This window comes from Muscardinus avellanarius, assembly GCF_963383645.1.
Source record: "Muscardinus avellanarius genome assembly, chromosome: 11".
NCBI classification, from domain to species: domain Eukaryota; kingdom Metazoa; phylum Chordata; class Mammalia; order Rodentia; family Gliridae; genus Muscardinus; species Muscardinus avellanarius.
This window is the reverse complement of record NC_137797.1, coordinates 23,918,862-23,941,132: the sequence shown is the minus strand read 5'-3', so window position 1 is coordinate 23,941,132 and position 22,271 is coordinate 23,918,862. Positions and strand designations below refer to the sequence as shown.

Here is a 22,271-nt window from a genome sequence, read left to right as displayed (position 1 = left end):
AAGAATTGAACCATATCAGATCTAACTCGACGGGCGCACTCAGCATTAACAAAATATATACCGCCGCTGCCCCCTTTTTCCTGGCCACACTCATTCCTGGAGGCACAGAGGATGGCTGGATATGTGCTTAAAACAGAGACTTAAAATACGTCGCTGAATTTTTTTCTTGAACCCGGCCAAATCCATAGAAACTGATATTGTATTTATAGCCGACTCACATGCGACTGCATAGCATATAATACCGCTCTGAAAGAACTAAGCCCTCCAGCGGCAGTCTGCAGTTTGAGCCACGGCAAGATGCTGGACAGTCCAGGTAATCTACTTTATCCTGGAGAGCCGCTGTCTTCCCTTAGGCCGAGTTCTGATGATAGACGTTCACGCTGGCTTCCTGTGCTAAGGGTTTGTAGCGTCCTCAGTTTTATGCATCTGCAAATAGTTTCTCCATAATTTAGTTTGTGCCTCTTCTGTTTAGTTTCATCATTCATCACCGGTCACCAACAGTCTATTTACTAGATTTCCCTCCGTCCTCCATGGGTACTCTTAATAATCACATTAAACACCAAGAAGTACCTACCTGACAGTTAGCCTGATGGATTTTCCAGATGAGACAGGTGGGAAGATAGTAGGAAGAAAACACATGAAAAGACGAGAGAGAGGGAGAGAGAGAAAGAAAACTATTTTAATAATTCACCGACAGTAAAAACTCATTAAAAAAGTAAAGGATGCTACAAAAGAAGAATAGGCTTCAAGACGTGAGGCTGTTATTTTAAAAACTGCTGCAGGCGTTCGCAGGCCCTGCGTCTCCTTTTCTTTTCCTGCTCCCTCGTCGTTCTGTTTACTGCACTGCACAGGCTTAGAACTGACACGCAAGAATCTTCCGCTCTGAGCTTTCCACAACCAGCTGTCTTAAGTATATTAAGGGAATCGGGAAAAAAGTGAAAATTTCTTGATTTCTTCATTTATATTACTCAGTGTTCCTTCCGTTTTTAAATCCTTAAATGTGGCCAGAATTAAAGAAGGCTTTTAATTGGACAGTGAGTGAAACTCATCAACCTAAATAATGATAATTATATTGCACCTTTCACTTGACTCTTCGAAACGCCGCTTCACATCATCCTGATTATTTGAAGACATCTTTTGGAGAGCTACAATACTGTTTTAGGCACAAAAAAATTTACTAAAAGAGTTGGAAAAAAGAAGCTCTTTTGAAGTTTTTTTTTTTTTTTTTTTTTTTTTTTTTTGTACTGGGAACTAAATTTGTACCTCTGAGCTATACTCTTAGCTTTTTTTAAATTTTTTTTTTTTTGTTTCAAAACAGGGGCTTGCTTGGTTGTTGAGAGTCTTGCTGAATTTCTGAGGCTGACCTTGAACCTGAGATCCTCCTGTTTCAGCCTCCACATACTGGAATTACAAGTGTATGCCACCACACTTCCAACCCTTTTTTTGGTTTGAAACAGGGTCTTACTAACCTGCTGAGTCTTTCTAAATTGCCGAGAATGGTCTCTACCTATCATCCTCCTGTCTCAGCCTCCCAAGTACTGGGACTACAAGAATGTGCCACCATGCCTGCTTGAAGTGCTTTTTATTAACTAGTTTGAAAATTACTTAGAGTTGCCAATTTTTTTTTTTTGGCAAGTGCCAGAAAGGTGTATGATGAAAATATAATATAAGGTTGCACACTTCCATTTTTTTTTTTTTTGTGGTGTTGGGGATTGAACCCAGGGGCTTTCTATCTCTGAGCTATACCCACAGCCCTATTTTTTATCCTTTATTTTTGAAACTGGGTCTCACTAAGTTGATGAGGGCCTAAGTTGCTGAGGCTGGCCACAAACTTGTGACCCTCTTGTCTCAGCCTACCAAGTTCTGTGATTTTAAGCGTGCATCACCACACCCGGATACTTTCATCTTTTTAATGCTTTACCCAACCACTTCTTAAAAATGTGCAAGACAAATCAAAAGCAAGGCTAGCCGAAATCACATGCAGGATGCTGGTTCTAAGGCAAAGCAGTGAACGGATTCTGTAAACGGAGAGGGCAGGAGGCACGGGCAGTATTTTGCTCGATGGGATGTGTGTGTGAAGATCTCTTTGCAGTGCAACAATGGATTTCAGCAAATCACCTGGCTCATATCTTGTCATGAATACATTCTCCTGGACAGATCTAGCTGTGATGTGAAGCCATAGGTAGCTAACATTAAGATTAAATCACCAACGTTTTATTTAGTGATAGGAAAAACCCATTTGGTATTTGTTCAGTAACTGGTGGGCAGCCCATTGTGCTCCTCACTAGAAAAGCTTGGAGTCTACTTCAGAGGATGTCAGATGATATACAGATCCCTCTCTGCTCAAAGTGGCTGCCCAAGCGCTGTGTTGAGGAGGACTCTGAGCCTGCCCCGGGCTCAGTGGGCATGAGGCCTGGGTATGATGTCTGCCATGAGAAGGAGCCGAAGGGGCGGCATGTGGGCTACACAAGGCCATTTCTGGCCTGGACAGATGTAAAAAGTAACTAAGCTGAAATATTGGCAGATGCGACAATAGAGATATAAACAGAGTGCCTCCTGAGAAATGACTAGGGAGAGCCTTGCTTTGCAGGAAAGATGGGCAAGTCTTAATTTGTTCATTCAACAAACTCTGCCTGCTAGAGGTGACTGAGCTGGCTCTCAAAAGGATGAGCAGGAATTTTCCAAGTGGTAAAAGAAGACAAAAAGGACTGTTTTAGCAGAAAGCCAACATACATTCATACATACATACACACATGGACACATGCACCCGCGTGTGCCTGTATTGAGAAATATTATGGTGGGTTTAGGTAACTGGTGAGAAATGAGGGTGGCACAGGAGGTTTGGAAGGCTGTGATTTACTCTGTCAAGGCGAGGATCCTTTGGAAACTTGAAGAAAGGAGTGATAAAACCAGACCTGCCTTACGGAAAAAGCAGCAGTCCTGGTGGCTGCATGGAGGATGGACAGAAACAGCTGGAGGCCCAGACAGGAAGGCGAGAAGCTGCCCTGCAAATCTAAAGGAGCGACCCCAAGCTGAGCTGAGGGGAAGGTGGTGGAGAACAGCAGGAGCCCAGTGCCAGGGAGGAAGAATCAAGAGGCCCTGCTGATTGGTCTGCATGGAGGAGGAATGGGTGGGAGGCAGCTGTAGGCAGAGAGGAGTCCTGGAGGGGAGCATGCTTTCTACAGACAGTGGAGATGGAGATGTCCCATAGGAAACTGCAGATGAGAATCAGATCTGGTGACCTATCCAGAGAGGGAAGGAGGAGGGAGAGAGGGAGAGGAAGAGGGAGAGGGAGAGGGAGAGAAGAGAGAGAAAAAAGGAGGAGAAGAAGAGGAAGAGGAGGAGGAGGAGGAGGAGGAGGAGGAGGAGGAGGAGGAGGAGGAGGAGGAGATGGGAACAGGCAAGGTGGCTCAAGGAGGGAATGAGGAGGGCTAAGGAGCACACTTCAGGGAAGATTAATTCTTAGAAGCCAGTGGAGGAACCTGAAGTGGAGTTGGAAGAAGTCCACAGAGAGTATCACAGAAGCCAAGGAGGAGGTGGCTCAGAAGGAAGGGGCAGTGCCTGATGCCCTAAGGACTAAAAGGCTCTAGAAAACGGTGCCTGTTGTGGTGGCTGCCCACACAGGAGCTGCTACTTTTATTGGGCTTATTAGGCAAAATCCCAGATGTAGGAACGAGCAAGGCTTGTTATTAACTTTATCAAGAGTAATCTCAGGCTGGGAGTGGTGGCACATGCTCCCCGTACTTGGGAGGCTGAGGCAGGAGGATGGCAGGTTCAAGGGCATCCTCAGCGACTTAGTGAGCCCTGTTTCAAAATAAAAAATAAAATTGGGCTGGGGGTGTAGCTCATGGCTAGAAAGCCCTTGGGCTTAGTACCCAGTATCTCTCTTTGTGTGTGTGTGTGTGTGTGTGTCTGTTACACACACACACACACACACACACACACACACACACACACACACGAGTAGTTTCAGGAGAACAAGAGTATCAGACAGCAAAGTGGACACAGTGGCTGGGCCAGCGTGCCAGTGAGGGGAGCGGCGAAGTGGGGTGTTGGTAGGTCAGGATACACCCTCTTCTGCTCATCTGAGGGTGCTGAGCTTGTTTCTGTCAAGATTCAAAGATGCTTGGCCAAGCCAAACAAAACAAATGGAAGATAAAGGGTGGCCACCTCTCCTCTCACATGGGTCCCAAGAATCCCTGCTCTCCTAAGTGCAGGCAGCACTGGGGTGTCAGTGCTTCCACGGATGGCAGTGTTGGGGTGGCTGTGTAGTCCCATCTGGGGTCCAAACTGTACCTCTCACCCTACTGTATCACTTGACAAGAAGATGACAGCCCGGGTCGTCCGGCTGCAGAGTTCAAGGGGACCCCAGGAGGTCTTCGAGGTTATGCTCCTCCAGCAAGGCAACTATGCTTTCTACCAGAGCTAACAATCCAACCTCGTTTTAGGGGATTTTCTGATGGTGTACTTTGATAGAGCTTTCAAAGAAGCCTTTTTTTGTACACAATTCTAACGAAAGATGAACATGCATAAAAAGAAGGCAAATATACTGAGTCCTTGGGGAGTCTAAGCACAGAGGCAAGAAATCCAGTAAGTGCCCTCTTCATTTCCTGAGGACTTTCCAGGTGGGGAAAAGCCAACGTGGAGCTTCAGTCCAATCAGCTGGTCAAGTCCCACCTTCTCCCTCTGCGGTCCAGTGTCGCGGTCACTATTCTCCCCTCCTGGCCAGGATGGAAGGCACCCACTCTGAATGGCACTTGAGTCACAAAGCATGAACTCTCAGGCAACACTGGCTTTTAGGACCTATCTGCGTGCTTTGCTGGGTGTCTGTACAAAGAATAGTCCCACATGCTAATGAGTAAAATCCATACCTTGTTTATTTGCATAAACAGAATCCTCTGCTTCAGGTTCATTCCCCAGTAAAAAGCTCAGGGCGAGTCTTAACATATGGTTCGTGATGGTTTCTAGTTGCATTTCACTGTCCTGTGCCTATTTTTTTTTGGGGGGGGGATTCTGAGGTTTTCCTGAGGCTTCATATTTCCTCCCATTTGGTGCCAGCCTTACAGAGGGGGCTGATTTGTATGAGGAGTTCTGAGGATCTTAAAAGCTAAATACTCAGAGGTAAGATCTGGAGTTAACCGTTACAGCATCCGCTTTACAAAAAGCATTGGCGTGATAATCTATTACATTTTGTTCATCTTTCCCCAAATTAAAAGTATTATTCTTTGCTGGGCGTGGTGGCACATGCTTGTAATACCAGCATCGGGAGGCTGAGACAGGAGAATCACGGTTCGCGCACAGCCTCAGCATATTAGAGGCCCTTTGCCACTCAGTGAGACCCTGTTTCAAAATAAAGAATGAAAAAAAAAAATAAAGGGCTGGGAGTGTCGCTTGGGAGGTAGAATTTCCTGGGGTTCCATCCCCAGTACTGCAAAATAAATAAATAAATAAATAAATAAATAAATAAATAAAATAAATAAAAAGAGTATTATTCTTCTTTCATTGTTCCAAGGGAAACAATACTTAGTTCTATACAAACCCTAAAGTGTCTGAACCCCTAAAATGAAAATGCAATTTTTACACTGGTTGTGGTGGCGCACGCTTGTAATCCCCGTGCTTGGGAGGCGGAGACAGGAGAATAGCGCAGGTTCGAAGCCAGCCTCCCTGGCTTAAGAGACCCTGTTTCCAAATAAAAATATAAAATAGGTCTGAAAGTGTAGCCCGGAGTTAGAAGGGTTTCCGGGAACCCCAGTACCACCAAAAAAATAAAAATAAAAATAAAAAAAATAAAGAAAAAGAAAAAGAAAATGCAACTTTTGAATCTTAAGCTCAAAGGCAGCCTTATTATATTTAGCATTTGGGTTTACATTGTCTGTAATCATGAAATAAAACAATCATAATTTCATATCTGGAGGTAGCCACCTGAAAGACTGTTAATAAGTAATTGAACAGTTGGGCATTTTTTTCAGAGAAAGATTTTTTAAGATTTACCAAGAAAAAAAATAATCATTTTCCTTCTAAATTATAAATTAGGAAATATTTGGGATCAGGTCAGAAAAACACCGTTGGTGTTTTTTGCTTAGCCTTAAAACAGCTGTCACTCAGTACCACTGGCGATTAGTGCCAGGAAGCCCCTCCACCCAGGAATACCCAAAGCTGTGGATGTTCAAGTCTCGTATACAGAATAGCAGATGATGTGCGTATAACCTATGTGCATGTGCTCATGTATTTTAAGTCAACTCTAAATTACTTATAACAGCTAACACAACGTAAATGCCATGTAAATAGTTGTTGTTCTATATTATTGAGGGGATACTGAAAAGAAAGAAAAGGGTACATGTTCAGTACAGGCACAGTATTTTTTTCCCCAAATAGTTTTGACCCATGGTTGGTTGAATCTGAGGATGGAGAACCCATGATACTAAAAACCAAATGTAGTTTTTCATTTTATTTTTATTTTTTATTTTTGCCACATTGGGGATTGAACCTGGGGCTTCCTGTGTGCCAGGTAAATATGCTACCACTGAGCTACACCCCAGCCCTGGCTTTTCTTTTTCCAATGCAGAATCATCAGCGTGGGGATATCCTGTTCTGAGTGCATGAGCACTGATCAGAGATCTGCTTTTTTGAGCATGAATGAGCACAGAGAGGCTAGGTCTGGGAGCCCTTCAGCTCTGAGCTGTCCTGTTGGCATGGATCTGGCGTGATATTGATGCTCTTAGTGAGAATCCCATGTCCCATCATCAACAGACGGGGGAAAGAGCGAGGCGGTCCATGGAAGCCCTGCGTGCTGATCACCAGCACTGCCCCTGAAGCACTGGCTGGGGCCGGGCCGGGCTGGGCGGGGGTGGGGGGGGATTTCACACAGCTACACTGAAAAGAGAATGCTTTCTAGTTAAGACACTCGGTGCTGAGTCACAGCTATTAATTTTACCGTATAATATTTTCCTGGGTTAGTTACAAAGCTTAATTATTACATTCAATTCCAGCAAGTGAATTAAAATAAGATCAAACAATTACATTTGTGGCCCTGAGTGACTTTCAAATAATTAAAACTCACAGAAAATAAGCAGTATTGTGGCTATTTGGTATGTAGTGAAACTAAGAGGATGTGGGTTTTTGAAGGCACAGAAGGCAGACCACGGAGCAGCTGTGAGAAATGACCCTTCCAATCTTAGAGTGATGGTCGCTTTCTGGGGAAAGGCTTCCTGGGTCTCCCCGGCTGGTCGATGGCTCTCTTCTTGTGTTCCCCTCGTGTCCACTGCCCTGAGTGTCAGGAGCTCTGCTTTCCGCACTACACAGGGACATCCTTGAGGTCTCCGCGTGTGCAGAGCCCTCAGAGAGCCTTGGTGCTTGCTTGACACAGGGGCCGGAGGCCGTGGAAGGGCTCACAGACGAGCCCACAGGGCCACCAGAGGCCCCGCAGGGTAGACAAAGCTGCCACCATCCTGTGATCCTTCAGCCTCCAGGGAGGAGGAGTCAGAGCTTCATTTCTGTAACAGGACACTGGCTCAAACTCCAGGAGGAAGCTAAGCAGGGTGGACTTCTTGGGAGTGGGAATGGCTGGGCGTAGCTGGGTTGTAGCTCCCTGGGGACATCTTTAAAAATATTTTGGGTTTACCTCTGCACTGATGACTGAGAGGTGTCTCACTTGAATGGGAAATGAGGCTACATGGCCTCCCAAGGGCTTTCCTGGTCATAACTCTGGCACAAAAGTTGGGGGCATACAGGATAGACGATGGGAACAGATGCCCATCCAGACCCCATCTCCAGCCCGAGATGCGCTGCTTGTGGAACCCACACTCTGGTGGAATCCTGGCACAGCAAGAGGCGGTGTGCCCTGTCTCTTTTCCCCCAGTCCAGTGGCTTCCAGGCAGAGAGATAGAAGCCGACTGCCTGGGGCAGTCTACCTACACAGTAGCCTTGCTCAATATCTTGGCTGTGTTTCTAGATATATATGGGGGACTTTTTGAGGCACCAAATGTCTTGGGCATAACGCCTGCCCTTAACGTAACTTCATCCATTCCAGATTCAACTCTAGACTCTAGCTTTATCATTGCTGCTCTTTATTTTATGTGAAGAATGTTTCCTGCTTTCACAGTCCCCGAGAAACCACGAGAGGATTAAATAACTCTTGTTAATTGCTCTCAAGACCAAGAGCTGTAGCTAAATGCTAATGAAGGACTTTTGGAAATCACTTGTCGAGTGGAGAAAGTGCGTTTTGATAAACTGGCTTCTCTCTGAATTAATGTGGGATGCTGTACACTGGGTTTACGTGCAAAGCAGCGGAGAACAGTTCTGACAGCAACTTTCAATCAAACTGATCAAGCAGTAGTTCTCAAAGTGGGAGCCCCACCCATGCAGCATCAGCAGCATCTGGAAACTTGTTAGAATTGCAAATTCTCAGTCCCCACCGCTGCCTGGTTCCTGAATTGGAAACCCTGGGGGTGGGGCCAACAATCTGTTATTCACCAAGCTCCCCCCCCCCCCCCCCCCCCGCCAAGAGGTTTAGACGCACTCAGAAGTTGATGCGTGCATGTATGCCTCTATCATCTTGTAATCCATTAAGATGTATGACTACAATGCACCCATTAAAAATTTAAATAAAAAGAAGTTTGAAAGCCATGGCCTTGGCCCACTGGGCCTTCCTTGAACCTGCTCCATCCTCCGGTCTCCGCCTCCCAAGTGCGGGGATTACAAGTGTGTGCCACCATGCTCGGTAAACACTGAGTTTTTTAATCCATTATCTGTAAGTAGAACTGTCTGTGTGTGTGTGTGTGTGTGTGTGTGTGTGTGTGTGTTCATCCTGAATTTGTGATGAGATCCCTTCGTGAGCTCTTTCCTCCAGGAGGCACTGGTAGAGTGAACAAGAGCACAGGACGGTATGTCTGGACTCTGGGCTTCCACCTTTTCCTAGAGGTGTGGCTGGCTACTTAACCTCTTTGTCTTACTTATCTCACTTATAAAGCAGTTGCTGTAGCATAGCATCTACTTTGTAGAGTTGTTGTGAGGATGGCATAAGATAATTCAGGGCCTAGCATGTAATAAATATCAATGAACTTTAGCTAGTCCTGTTATCCTGAGGATGGATGCTATCGCTTAGTAAGCTTATTTCCAAAGCACAGCAACCCACTGGCAAAGCAGAAGCAAATTCAAAATCTGTGAACGTGATTGAAGGCTGTCTGCTATATGTTACGATCGATGGCAGTGAAATGGAGGTGGCAGCAATGAACACTCACCAGAACAACATGCTTGGGTTGAGAGGACTGACCAAATCGATGTGTTTAGAGAGAGAGCTTAAGACAAGCGCAGATTAAAGACAGAAGAAGCCAGGTGTGCGGTGCATGCCTGTAATCCCAGTACTTGGGAGGCTGAGGCAGGATTGCAGATTTGAGACTGACCTCATCAACTTGGTGAGACCCCTTAGTTTCAAAATAAAAAGGGCTGGGGGTGTGGCTTGGAGGTAGGATATCCTTGGATTTCATCCCCAGTTTAAAAAAAAAAAATCAGAAGCAGCACGTGAACTCTTCCAGTGATGTGGGATGTGAGTTTGTCATGAAGACGATATGGGATAAGATGGAGGCTACTGTTTATTCTTCTACTGTGTAGACTCCTGAAAAAAACATCCAGGGAGGAGCAGGTTTAGGTGAGCAAAGGTAATCAGCAACAGGGAGTTAGAAATGTGGCTGTGTGTCTGCTATTTTATGTTAGTGCTGTTGGGCTTAAACTCATGACTCCATGCCTGCTAGGCAAATACTATACCACTGAGCTACACACCGAGCCCAGGTACTGCTGCTTCAACACACACACACACACACACACACACACACACACACACACACACGCCATACATGCCTGGGCTTTAGACCCATATCACATGGCTCGTGCAGTATTTAGGAGAGAGTGAAAGATAAAATATTTGATTCTTTGAAATGTGGGCCACTGAGACTTTAAAAACAGTTGTCTATAGGCTTTTATCCTAGCCTGGTTCCTAAGAAATAATTCCTGAAGAATATATATATATATATATATATATATATATATATATATATATAATATTTTTGGTAATGGGGATGGAACCCCAGGGGCACTCTACCTCCAAGCTACACCCTGGGCCAAGTTTATATTCTTTCTTTTTTTTGTGGTACTGGGGATGGAACCCAGGGGCTTTTCTACTTCCGGGCTACACTTCCAGACTTATTTTATATTTTATTTGGAAACAGGGTCTCACTGTTTCCAATGTTGCTAAGCAGCTGAGGCTGGCTTTGAACTTGCATGATCCTCCTGTCTCAGCCTCCCGAGTACTGGGATTACAAGCGTGTGCCGCCACGCCCGGCTTTCCTGAAGATATTTCTGGAAATGACAGTTCCTCAGAGAAGGAATTTGTGTAAAGACAGAACTAAACGTGATTTTAGTGTGAGTGAGTCTCTCCTAAAGGTCTCAACCCATTTCTATTCTTTACAGAAGAAAGATAGTTTTTATAGATGTGAACCGAGGTACAGTTTATTATTTGAAACCAATATGTTTGAAAATTTATACTTTAGAAGTTCTGCCATATTTAAAGTTTAAAAATCATACAAAGTTCAGGGGACTCGATACAATGAGAAGTATGGTGTAATGACCTATGCCTGTGGGAAATGAACCCACAGGTCCCAAAACCTTAATACAACAGAATATTTGCCTATCTCTGACTTAAAAATAACCTTTAAATATTTTCACTCACACCAGGATGAGAGATTTCCACCTTATCCTAGTTAAAAACAGGTATTTATTTTTTCCTTAAGGGAATTTCCTTGACCAAAAAACACCTGTGAACAATACTATCAACTATAGGATTAAAGAAAGTAGGATTGCAGAGAATATTAAATTGAATATAATGTCCTACTTCTTATGGTAGCAGATGTTTGCTAATGTTATATTTAATTTAATTAGGGAGGTGATGGAATTCTGAGTATTAGTAGTAATTAAACCCTAGGGTAAAATTCAGGGCTGGGGTTGGGGAAGTGTAACCTAGAAAGGCAATACAGAATAGAGCCACCTGGTTGGAATACATCCCTTTATCACCACTATGGCTTGAAATATTCAAAGTGGGAGTTATTGATATAAAACAAGCCCCAAACCAGCTGTGGTGGTGCACCCCAGTAATCCTGGTTCTCAGGAGGCTGAGACAAGAGGAGCACAGGTTTGTGGCCAGCCTCAGCAATTTAGTGAGACCCTCAACAACTTAGTGAGATCCTGTTTCAGAGTGGCAAGCATAGAGAAGCCAAATAACAACAAATGCTGGCAAGGATGTGGGTAAAGATGAACACTTTTACACTGTTGGTGGGAGTGCAAACTAGTTTAGCCACTATGGAGATCAGTGTGGAGATTCCTTAGAAAACTGGGACTAGATCCACCATATGATCATATGATCCAGCTATACCACTCCTGGGTATCTTTCCAAAGGGGTTGAAATCAGAGAACTACAGCAACATATGCATACCCATGTTCATAGCAGCACAATTCGTAATAGTCAAAATATGGAACCAACCTAGGTCTCCAACAGATGAATGGATTACAAAATTATGGGAAATACACACAATGGAATTCTACTCAGCAATAAAGAAGAACAAAACCATGTCATTTGCAAGAAGATAGAAAGACCTGGAGAGCATTATGGTAAGTGAGATCAGCCAAGCACAGAAAGAGAAGGGACATATGTTTTCTTTAATATGCCCAAACTAGGGACTATTAGGAATACCAGAGGGACTCCAGACAATGGAGGAAAAACCTCAGCAAAGCTGGAATGGAAGGATAGGAGAGGAAGAAGGCTGAGGTTGATTAATGAAGGAGCTACATCTGAATATGTGTAAAAGTATGAATGTAGCATGGTTAACCTGGACACTCATTGTTGGGAGAGGTAGAAGGGGAAGCGGGGGTGGGGGAGAGGGCATTAAGCAAAGTCTGAATGTATGCCGTTTTCAATATGGTCCACACAAAAAATAAAAATAAAAAGTATTAATTTTTATCCTTCAATAAAGTCTCTTTTTATTAATATAAAAATAAAATAAAATATGCTGGGGGTGTAGCTCAGAGGCAGAATGCTTCTAGGTTCTATCTCTAGTAACACACACACACACACACACACACACACACACACACAGCAACAACAAGTCCCAAACCATGAAAGGACCAAAGCAATGTACTTACTGATTACTCTACAAAATCCAGTCTTATGGACAGATTGTTTTATTTAAAAGAGGCAACTCCCAATCAACATAGAGACAAAGGGCCTCCCTCAAATATAAAACTGCAAAATCACCCATCTCATCTTATGAATACTTTCCTTTCTTCATTTTTTTCCCTTTTAGCAATAGCCTTTAAAAATGTAAATTATAGTTGGGAATATTATGCTAAGTGAGATTAGCCAGTCTCAAAAAGCGGATGGTCAAGTGTTTTCTCTCATATGTGGAAGTCAGAGAGAACGTGGGGAACGAGGGCTGGACCTCAGAGAGAGGAGGAGAGACTCCAGCGGAGTGACGGGGCGTGTGCGGGAGGGTGGAGGGGACAGAGACATGAAGAAGGTAACAGCTGAGATAATGCTGTGCACGTGTGTTAAATGACCAGCGCCAACCTCAGAGTCACTACAGGGAAGGGGAGGAGCAGCGGGCAGCTGGGGAAGCGCTCCACGCGTCGTGCGCCTGTGTGCTCCTATCACCCTGTACCTCCATGTGATGCATGCTTACAATGTATTATGAAAGTGTAAATAACAGAAGCGAAAGCGTAATAAATGGAAATAAAAAGGTAGGATTCCTACAGTTTCGGATGCTCCCTTATGTAAGGATACTCCCTTAGGTACTGCATCCATAGAAAATCAGGGGTGTGGGACACAGGCTTCAGAGTTGGGGGAACAAAACCAGATGAAATGATCCAAAGCAACTCTAGCCATGAATTGCTCATTTTCAAACATTTGGAGGAGGAAGCCACCATGCTATGAGATGTTACTGAACTACGCACCTTACACGCATCGTTTACTTTTTTTCCTTTTGTGGTACTGGGGGTTGAACCCAGGGACATTCTACCTCCAAGCTATACCCCTAGCCCTTTTAGTTTTTGTTTTGAAACAGGGTCTCACTAGGTTGCTAAGGCTGTCTTCGAACCTGCGATTCTCCTGTCTCAGCCTCCCAAGTACTGGGATTACAGGCGTGGGCCACCATGCCTGACTATGTACATTATTATTATTATTATTATTATTATTATTATTATTATTTGGTGGTACTGGGGGTGGAACCCAGAGGCTTTCTACCTCCGGGCTATACTCCCAGATCTTTTTTATATTTTATTTGGAAACAGGTTCTCACTAAGTTGCTGAAAGCCTCACTAAATAGCTGAGGCTGGCTTCGAACCTGTGCAATCCCCGTGTCTCAGCCTCCCAAGCACGGGGATTACAAGCGTGCGCCACGACGCCCGGCTTATGTACATTATTTTGTTCAACCATCACAACAACTTTGCAAGGCAGCTATTATAAAACAGGTGCGGAGGAGATAATATATATGGTTAGGAAGGTGGGGAGGTGGCGGGTAGCCAGGCATTATTTTTGATACAGTGTGATGTGAGGTCTCACAGAAGGGAGGGTCCATGCTCTATGGGGAATGAGGTAGGAGGTGCATCCCAGATTCAGCACCCCAGAACTAATGCTTCCCCCAGGAGTTGTTTCAGAAATGAAGGCTGTGTCTCTGAACATGGATTAAGCTGGAAAATCCAACTAGTAACATAAAAGGCAGCGCTAAACAAATATGCTCAAACAGGTATCATTTACAACTCTTCACACATCACTAATATATGATTATAGATTTTTAAATCTTAAATAGAAATGTCTTTAAAGCTGTCATGGTAAAGTAAGCAGCCAGGTCGTACAATACCAAGGAGGAAAATAACTCATAGAAATTATTCTACCTAAAGGTATGTATCAGCATCAAAGCGTATCTAATCCCAGGATTTTATTAAAACTCCAAAAGATAAGACAAAAATTGCAATTTACTTAATAAAAACCATCAGGACTTAAATACAAGTTCCTATTGATTCTTTTCCAGTAAACATAATTTAGAATATAGTATCATAATTTATTTTTTGGGTTTTTTTTTGCAGTACTGGGAATTGAACCCAGAGGCATTCCACCTCTGAGCTATACCCCCAGACCTATTTTTTATTCTTTATTTTAAAACAGGGTCTCACTAAGTTGCAGAGGGCCTCACTAAGTAGCTGAGGGTGGCTGCAAACCTGCAATCCTCCTGTCTCAGCCTCCCAAGTACTGGGATTACAAGCGTGCACCACCACGCCCAACTATAAGGGGCATAATTTAGGGTTTGGATGCAGGGGAAAAAAATCTTAAGATGAATAACTGCAAAGAAATATTTATATTTACAGCCTCTCTATCTAGATTGTATAAAATTGAAAGCAACCAAGGTAATGGTGGATACATAACATTTGTCAAAACCACCAATACTGTGTAACACAAAGAATGAACTCCAGTGTAAACCATGGACTTTACTAATACATCAATATTAGCTCATAATTGTGGCAAACACACCATCATAATGCAAGATGTTAAATACAGGAAAACTGTGAGAGAGATGGCAGTAGAGGTGATATCCAGAAATTCTATAATTTACACTTCATTTTTCTGTAAACCTAAAACTGCTCTAAAAATAGAGCACTTTTAGGAGACTGAACTGCTCTATAAAATAATACATTGGTGGATAGAGGCCATTATCAGTTTGTCCAAACTCATGTAATATATAACACCAAGAGTGGACCCTAATGTCAACCACAGGCCCAAGTGATTATAATGGGTGGACATAGGTTCATAAATTGTAGCACATGCACTATTCTGTTGTGTGTGTCGGTAATGAAGGAGGATGCTCACGTGTGGGACTGGGGGAATACAGGACATCTTGGTACCTCTCTCTCCATTTCTCTGTAAAACTAAAGCTGCATTAAAAATAATGTCTATTGGAAAAATAAAGTCTGCTAATTACAAAATTTTAAGACAGTTTTAAAGAGAAAAGACTGGTTAACCTAAGCAAAGAGATAAATGGTTTCTTATCGTACAATGGTATGGATTAAACTACCACTTAACATATCAGTTTACTAGGCTATGTTTTTTAATTGAAATACCATGCAAAATAAAACACCAAGAAATTACTAAAAATTATCTTTAATTCAGAAATGAAGGGGACCTTAGAGATTAATGAACAGGTTTAGATAAACTTAGAAATTAACCAGTTATGATGATCAAACTCCAAATACTTCTAAGGAGATGGGAAAACTGTGTGTGGTTTCTGCTGGAGCAAAATGGATGTCTCAAAGCCAGTGTTATGAAAAAAAACAATTCTGTAGTCATTAAAGATGCAGTAAGAGCTCTTCTGAAAATTTTATTTATGCTAATATATTGTAATATACCCCAAATGACTAGAGATGCCTGTATCTAAATAGTTTAATTTAGCCAGTGCTAATCCTGGGGACTATTTGAAGTCATTAAATCTTTTTTTTTCTATTTGAAAGACAGCTTTATGGAAATATAATTTATATACCATAAAATTCAACCATTTGAAGTATGTACAATTCATTAATTTTTAGTATATTTTTAGAATAACACAATCAGCATCAGGAGCTATCTCTTAAGATATATAAATGAGCCAGTTGGGTGTAGTGTTGCATGTAATCCTAGTACTAGGGAGGCAGAGACAGGATAGCAACGCCAAGGCCAGCATGTAGTAACTTAGCAAGATCCTGTTTCAAAATAAAAAAATAAAATAGGGTTGGGGGTGTAGCTAAGAAGTAGAGGGCCCCCTAATTTATCAGTACAACCACCACTGAAAAAAGAAAGAAAGAAAGAAAGAAAGAAAGAAAGAAAGAAAGAAAGAAAGAAAGAAAGGATCTACTTTTCAGCTGTTTTAAAACTCAGGACAATATATGTTCCACGGCACCCGAGAGAGGTAGTCTACCCTAAAGACTCAGTGTGGGTGTTGGAGTTAGACTGTATGGGTTCAAATCCTGGGGTCTACCACTTGCAGTTGTGCAGTGCTAGGCAAGTTAACTTCCTGTGGCCTTTATTTCCCCACATATAAAGTGATGCCAACAATCATATAGGTTGAGCACCATTAAGTCTGAAATCTTAAATGTTCCCATATCTGAAACTTTCTGAGTGCCTACATGAAGCCATTCTACACTAGACCAAATGCAGGCACACTGAAAATATTATATGAAATTACCTTCAGCTTACATGTGGTTAAGGTGTACATCACACACAGCCACGTTTTTGTCTTTAGACATGGGTCTCATCTTTAAGTTATCTATGTATATGCAAATATTTCAAAATCCCAAAGAAAACAAATCAAAAGTTGAAACACTCCTGGTCCCAAGCATTTTGGATAAAGTACCAAACTCGAGGATGAGATGGGATGATGAACATAATTCTCTTGTGCAGGGCTGGGCATACAAATGTTCCCTGTTATTAGTACTAATAAATTGATTTTAGGAGAGCATGACTCTGTCAGTTTCAGGATCATCTATGAGTCGAGCGATGGCAATGTTAGGACTCTCTTTGGTGGTACTTACTTCTCCCACCCTGTGGCAAGTCAGTATTTATAGGTTTTCTTCTTCTATGGGACTGCCAACTCAGTGAAAGCAGGAGCCAAATTGCAGTCATCTTTATTAACAAAGTATATGGAAGAAAACATTCCTCAGCTGGACGTGGTGGCACACATCTATAATCTCAGTGCTTAGGAGGCTGAGACAGGAGGATTGCAGGTTCAAAGCCAGCCTCGGCTACTTAGAAAGGCTCTCAGCAACTTAGTGAGATCTTATTTCAAAATAAAAAATAAATTAGGGTTGGGGGTACTGCTCAGAGGTAGAATACCTCTGGGTTCAAGTCCCAGTACCTATGATAAAAAAAAATCTGTAATCATACTTTTTACTGGAAAGGAAATTTAAATTTCAACTAAAATGCACATTATTGAATTAAAAATTTCCTTTTTTCATTTTAAACAATAAACCAGATAAAGTTTAACCTATAATACTTTGGGCTTAATGATACTATTGCGTATCAACCTGTGTCCTAAAGTCTTTCCCATGGGGAAGGGACTTGATTTTATGGGGATTGTAGGCTGAAATGCCACAATGCTGAAAGCGGAGAAAATATAGCAACTTTGTGTTCAAACTCAAAATCACCTGCAAGTTGAGATCCACATCCTTTTTAGTTGGTGAAAGTTCTAATTTATGATACAAAATAGTCCCAGATAACAGATCTAATCTGTGCTTTTGGTTTTAAAGCACCAGTGAATGCAATTTTAGCTGCTGTATCAAGGACCAAGATTTATTTAATCAAGATGGAAAATAAGGGGCTTATGATATTCTGAAGCAATTGAGCTTCTATTTTCATGTAAACCACCTAAAATAAACACCAAGGGTAGCAAACCAGAAAAATTCCCCAAAGAACAGAAGAATGTCCTCTAAATAAATAGCTCTTTCTAAGTTTCATTTTAAGCAACAGACAAGTATTTAACTAAATTATCCCCTACTGAGACTATTAAAATGGTTTGCTATTGCTATCAGGATGTAATTTCAGATCCACTCAATTTCCAGAAATTGACTGAAATTGAAATCACAGATCTGGTGTTTTAAAAAATGATGCTAGCTACATGCTCAGTGCAATATTTATGCTGATTAGAACACCAAAGTAGTGGGACCCAGGTAATTTAGCAAATGCTATTAAATCAGAGATGCCAAATTAATTTGTTAGACATGTTCATGAACATTTCCACAAACATTATGAGGCTTGACAATGAAAAAATGTCCCCATATTCTCATTGCTCTGTGGTGACACAATTTAGGTCAGATGTGTGTATATTTAGAACACATGATTCCCAGAATTATAAAACCAGGAAAACCCTAAAGGGCATCTAACCTAATGTCCCATCCTAAGTAGGTAAACAGAGGCTTAGGAGAATGTGGTAGTTGGAAGTTCCAGAGTCAGACAGACCTGAGTTTCAGTCTCAGGTTGACAAGTTATTCACTTCATGACCTGGGAGAGTTATCTAACCCCTCTAAACCTTAGTGCCTTCATCTGTGAATGAGGATAACAATTACACTTTGAAATACTGGAATTTCTAAGTTGATGTCAGCAACTATTGTATTATCATTGTGAGTAAAAAATGACCCCCAAGGCAAGAAACTATCAACAGAACTAGAACTTAGAGCTCTTTCTGAACACAGTACCTAGGATAAGAATTCACTGAACACAGTACCTAGGATGAAGATTCGCTGGTACAACCTTGAATGGATGGACAACAATTACAGTCATGTTGCTGTTGAATTGGCCCAAATACTAAATTAGTGGTTACATATTGAAGTATCAGTTTCATGAAGGTTCACATATAATTTAGTTCTCCATGAACAATGGATATTTCATATTTACCTTCATAACTGGTTAGTTCAGGTATATGCTTTTAAGTATTTTCTACCAAAAGCTCATCATATAAAATTAATGATGAGGCATACTGGCCGCAAATAAGAGCTAGGATTCACTCTCTAAATGGTCTTAAATTTGACTTTGTTATGGCATTTTTGAACCCATTTAGATGGTTCTAAACAAAGACAGAAAATAGGAAGGAAGGGTTGGAGAGAATGTAGAAACCTCAGATGGGTTTCTACATTCAGATGGGTTTCTATATTCAGCTGATGGGAATATTAAATAATACATCCACTATGAAAAAAATTGACTTTGGTTGGCTGGTATACCAATTAAGTCTAGTAGTCTTAATTTGTACTGTCAGCCAGACATTGTCATGTTCTTTACATATCTGCTATGGAGGGACTAAGAATAAGGGGCACAGGAGAGGGAAAAACTCAGCAGTAGCACAGATGAGGTTTGCTTTGGCTAAAATGGACTTCTAGGAATCTATTAGTCGCTAACACAGACATTTAGAATCGCCACTTTTGTCAATGTTTACTGCCTGTATATGGTTTATTCCACTCAGAGTTAAATGTTTTTCTTTCCTTTTATTCTTTCCTTCCTTTTTTCATTCTTTTATTTTATTTTTTATTTTTGGTGGTACTGGGGTTCCTGGAAGCCCTTCTACCTCCGGGCTACACTCCCAGACCTATTTTATACTATTTTATATTTTGGAAACAGGGTCTCTTAAGCCAGTGCAGCTGGCTTCGAACCTGCGCGATCCTCCTGTCTCCGCCTCCCAAGCGTGGGGATTACAAGCGTGCGCCACTCCTTCCTTCCTTCCTTCCTTCCTTCCTTCCTTCCTTCCTTCCTTCCTTCCTTCCCTCCTGGGTATTGAAACCAGGGGCATTCTGACTCCAAACTACACTCCAGCTTTTTTTTTTTTTTTTAATTTTGTTTTGTTTTGATTTGAAACAGAATCTTGCTAGGTTGCTGAGAGTCTTTTTAAATTTCTGAGGCTTGACTCAAACCTGCAATCCTCCTGTCTCAGCTTCTCAAGTGCTGGTATTACAGGCATGTGCCACCATGCCCAGTTGAATGTTTTTCCTATATTTAAAAACTTAATACTTAATAAGTCACATAAAGAATCCTAGCATTATATATTACACCCTCAATGCTCTTGCCTTTGGTAACTTTCAGTTAACTGGCAGTCTTTTCAGTAGATATTCTCAGACTGTCAAGGAGTCCTTAAAATATTTTCTTGAAATAAACGACAGATCATTTTTATTTAGCCTGGAAAACAATTAATGTATATTTTCTTGAAATAAATGAAAGATCATTTTTATTCTAGCCTGGAAGATGATTAAAGTATGTGGTTAACTTTAATTCTTTAAAAAAATGTAATATATATTAAAGAGATACTAACTTAGAGTTTAACAGTGAGACAAACACTCGTATAAACACTAACAAAGTCAAAATACCTTTTTATGTAATATCAATGTGATTCAGCAGACCAACAGATGAAGAAAATAGTAATTTGAACAGTGGCAATTTGTACCCATACCCAGCATTTAGTATTTCAGTTACTAGAAATAAAATAGTTTGGCAAACTTACCCGCATTTTTGCACAGGCATCTTGGGTTGATTCTGTCCCCCTGAGCTCTTTTATCAGCATAGAACCTAAATACTAAAATACAAAATAAATAAATAAACAAATAATGATCTATGTGAAAAAGAGAGCTTCAATATTAGTAATGACTAAAAAAACCTATTGTGGATGTACTACTGGCTATACGTTCTTGATCACTTTAAGACACTAACAGTAACCAATCCTTACAAATCAATGCATTCATAGAGAGAATGCAGCAGAATTAACCACAAGTTCTGGGGGCTGTAAATGGCTCTTTATAATGAAATGACAGCATTTTCTAAATATTCCATCTTTCAAATCATATTTAACTGCAAAAAGGGGCATCTAAACATGCCCCCCCCCTTTATTTTTGAGGCAGCAGTGTCTGCAAAAATAACTCACACTACTATCTGTGTAATTACAGGGTTGAATGAGACAGCTGAGAAGCTAAGCAACATGTCCCCCATTTGGGCTTATTCGACGGCATAGGTAATTAGCATTAGGCTGTTCTTGGGCAGAGATGACGTCAGTGTGGACCCTTTTGTTTCCAGCTGTGTGCCCCGTAGTTGAGCCACCTGAGACTGGGATGGGAAGAGGCGAGGAGGAAGAAAGCCATTCCTAGCTTGACTTGGACAGGCCTGAGTCCTAGTGCAAAGTGATGCTTGGGTCCCTGGGAGGAGGTAGGGGAAGACCGAGAATGTTTCCTCCCTGGGAATTGCCAGTCACTTTGCTATTAAGTGATGGGACCGAAGACCACCTTGGTATACACAGCCCCACTCAACTCTCCTGCTTCTGGAAGGGAGCAGATAGTGTTGACTAAAATGTCTGCATTGCTTTTTTTTTTTTTTTTTGTGGTACTGGGGGTGGAACTCAAGGGCTTTCCTATCTCCGGGCTATACTCCCAGACCTATTTTTTATATTTTATTTGGAAACAGGGTCTCACTAAGTTGCTGAGAGCCTCGCTAAATAGCTGAGGCTGGCTTCAAACCTGTGCGATCCTCCTGTCTCAGCCTCCCAAGCGCTGGGATTATAAGCGTGCGCCACCACGACCGGCTACATTGCCTTTTTACCAATCGACTCCTTACCAACCATTTAAGGTTCAACAGCATTCTTTCTTTTTGTCTTTTTCTCCTCCTCAATGTCCTTAAAAAGAGCCCTGTGCATCTTTTAGAAAAGATAATTACTTTAGAAGAGATTTGAAGGACAACAGCTCCTGACATAACTGGAGATACCTGGGGGCAGTGCAGGGAGCACGATGGGAATCAGTGTCGTGGACCAGGGACATCACTGAGCCAAGAAGGATGCGCAGGGCACAGTGGCAGGAGGCTTGGTCAGGGGCCTTGGAGAAAGACATGTTCAGAAAGGCTCAGGGATCTGGGGTTTGAGCTTTGGGGGAAGCCTTTCCAACCCTACAGTTTTGGGGCAATTACTGTTGAAAAAAAAAATCTAACATTGTAAGATAAGCAGTAAGAGGGAAGAAAATAGCATGATGAAAAAAAGAAAAAAAAACCCCAATTGCCAAGAGATCACCAGAACCCCAATTGCCAAGAGATCACCAGAACGCCCCCATCTTAATCAAATTAAGAAAAATGATCTTGGGAAAATCTTGGACTTTGATGTTATCAGGAAAGTTTGTCCTAATTGAAACGTTTCTTTTAAAGGGAGGCCTTGCGATGCACTGCCGAGGGATGCAGCTGTATTTTTTTTCTTCCTGTAGTCATGACAACAACCACCCTCCCTAAAGTCTACAGTATCTTTTGAACATTTACCTGTTTGCATTAGTCACAATTCTAAGCGTAACCATTCCCTCTGTTGTAAAAAAGATATGAAAAAGAAAGCTTTAAACCAGTACTATGATGCTAGTGAATACAAGGAAAAGAATCTCATATTTATGTAAAGCGGTGGACTCAATGTTTTGAGATCACTGGTCAGTGAGTGAAGATGGACATATGTGCTATATTTATACTCATTTCTACTTTATTTTTCCTGGTTTTTTTTTTTGGTATTGGGGATTAAGCCCAGGGCCTCGTGCATGCTAGGCTCTATCACAGAGCCCCTGGCCCCTCCCCAGCTCCTCATTTCAATTTTACATTGTGCCTTATTGCATTTCTTTTGAAATATATAGCTCTGTAGAAAGAGGACAAAACAGATCTTAAAGTTACAAGATTTAAAGGGTTAAAAAGCTCTAGTTCTTTGGGCTTTCTGTAT

General features: G+C 41.8%; 1 protein-coding gene across 17 annotated transcripts in view; it reads right to left on the bottom strand.

The window, feature by feature from the left end:
- Window positions 1–22,271, bottom strand: part of ANKS1B (ankyrin repeat and sterile alpha motif domain containing 1B) — a gene marked incomplete at both ends in the record, with an annotated part of 1,119,409 nt that overhangs the window by 33,698 nt on the left and 1,063,440 nt on the right. For all 17 annotated transcript variants that reach the window (XM_080705700.1, XM_080705710.1, XM_080705709.1 and 14 more), the window contains 2 exons: window positions 575–586; window positions 20,049–20,120. In XM_080705700.1, the coding sequence (XP_080561826.1) occupies window positions 575–586; window positions 20,049–20,120 (84 nt within the window). The remainder of the gene's footprint in view (window positions 1–574; window positions 587–20,048; window positions 20,121–22,271) is intronic.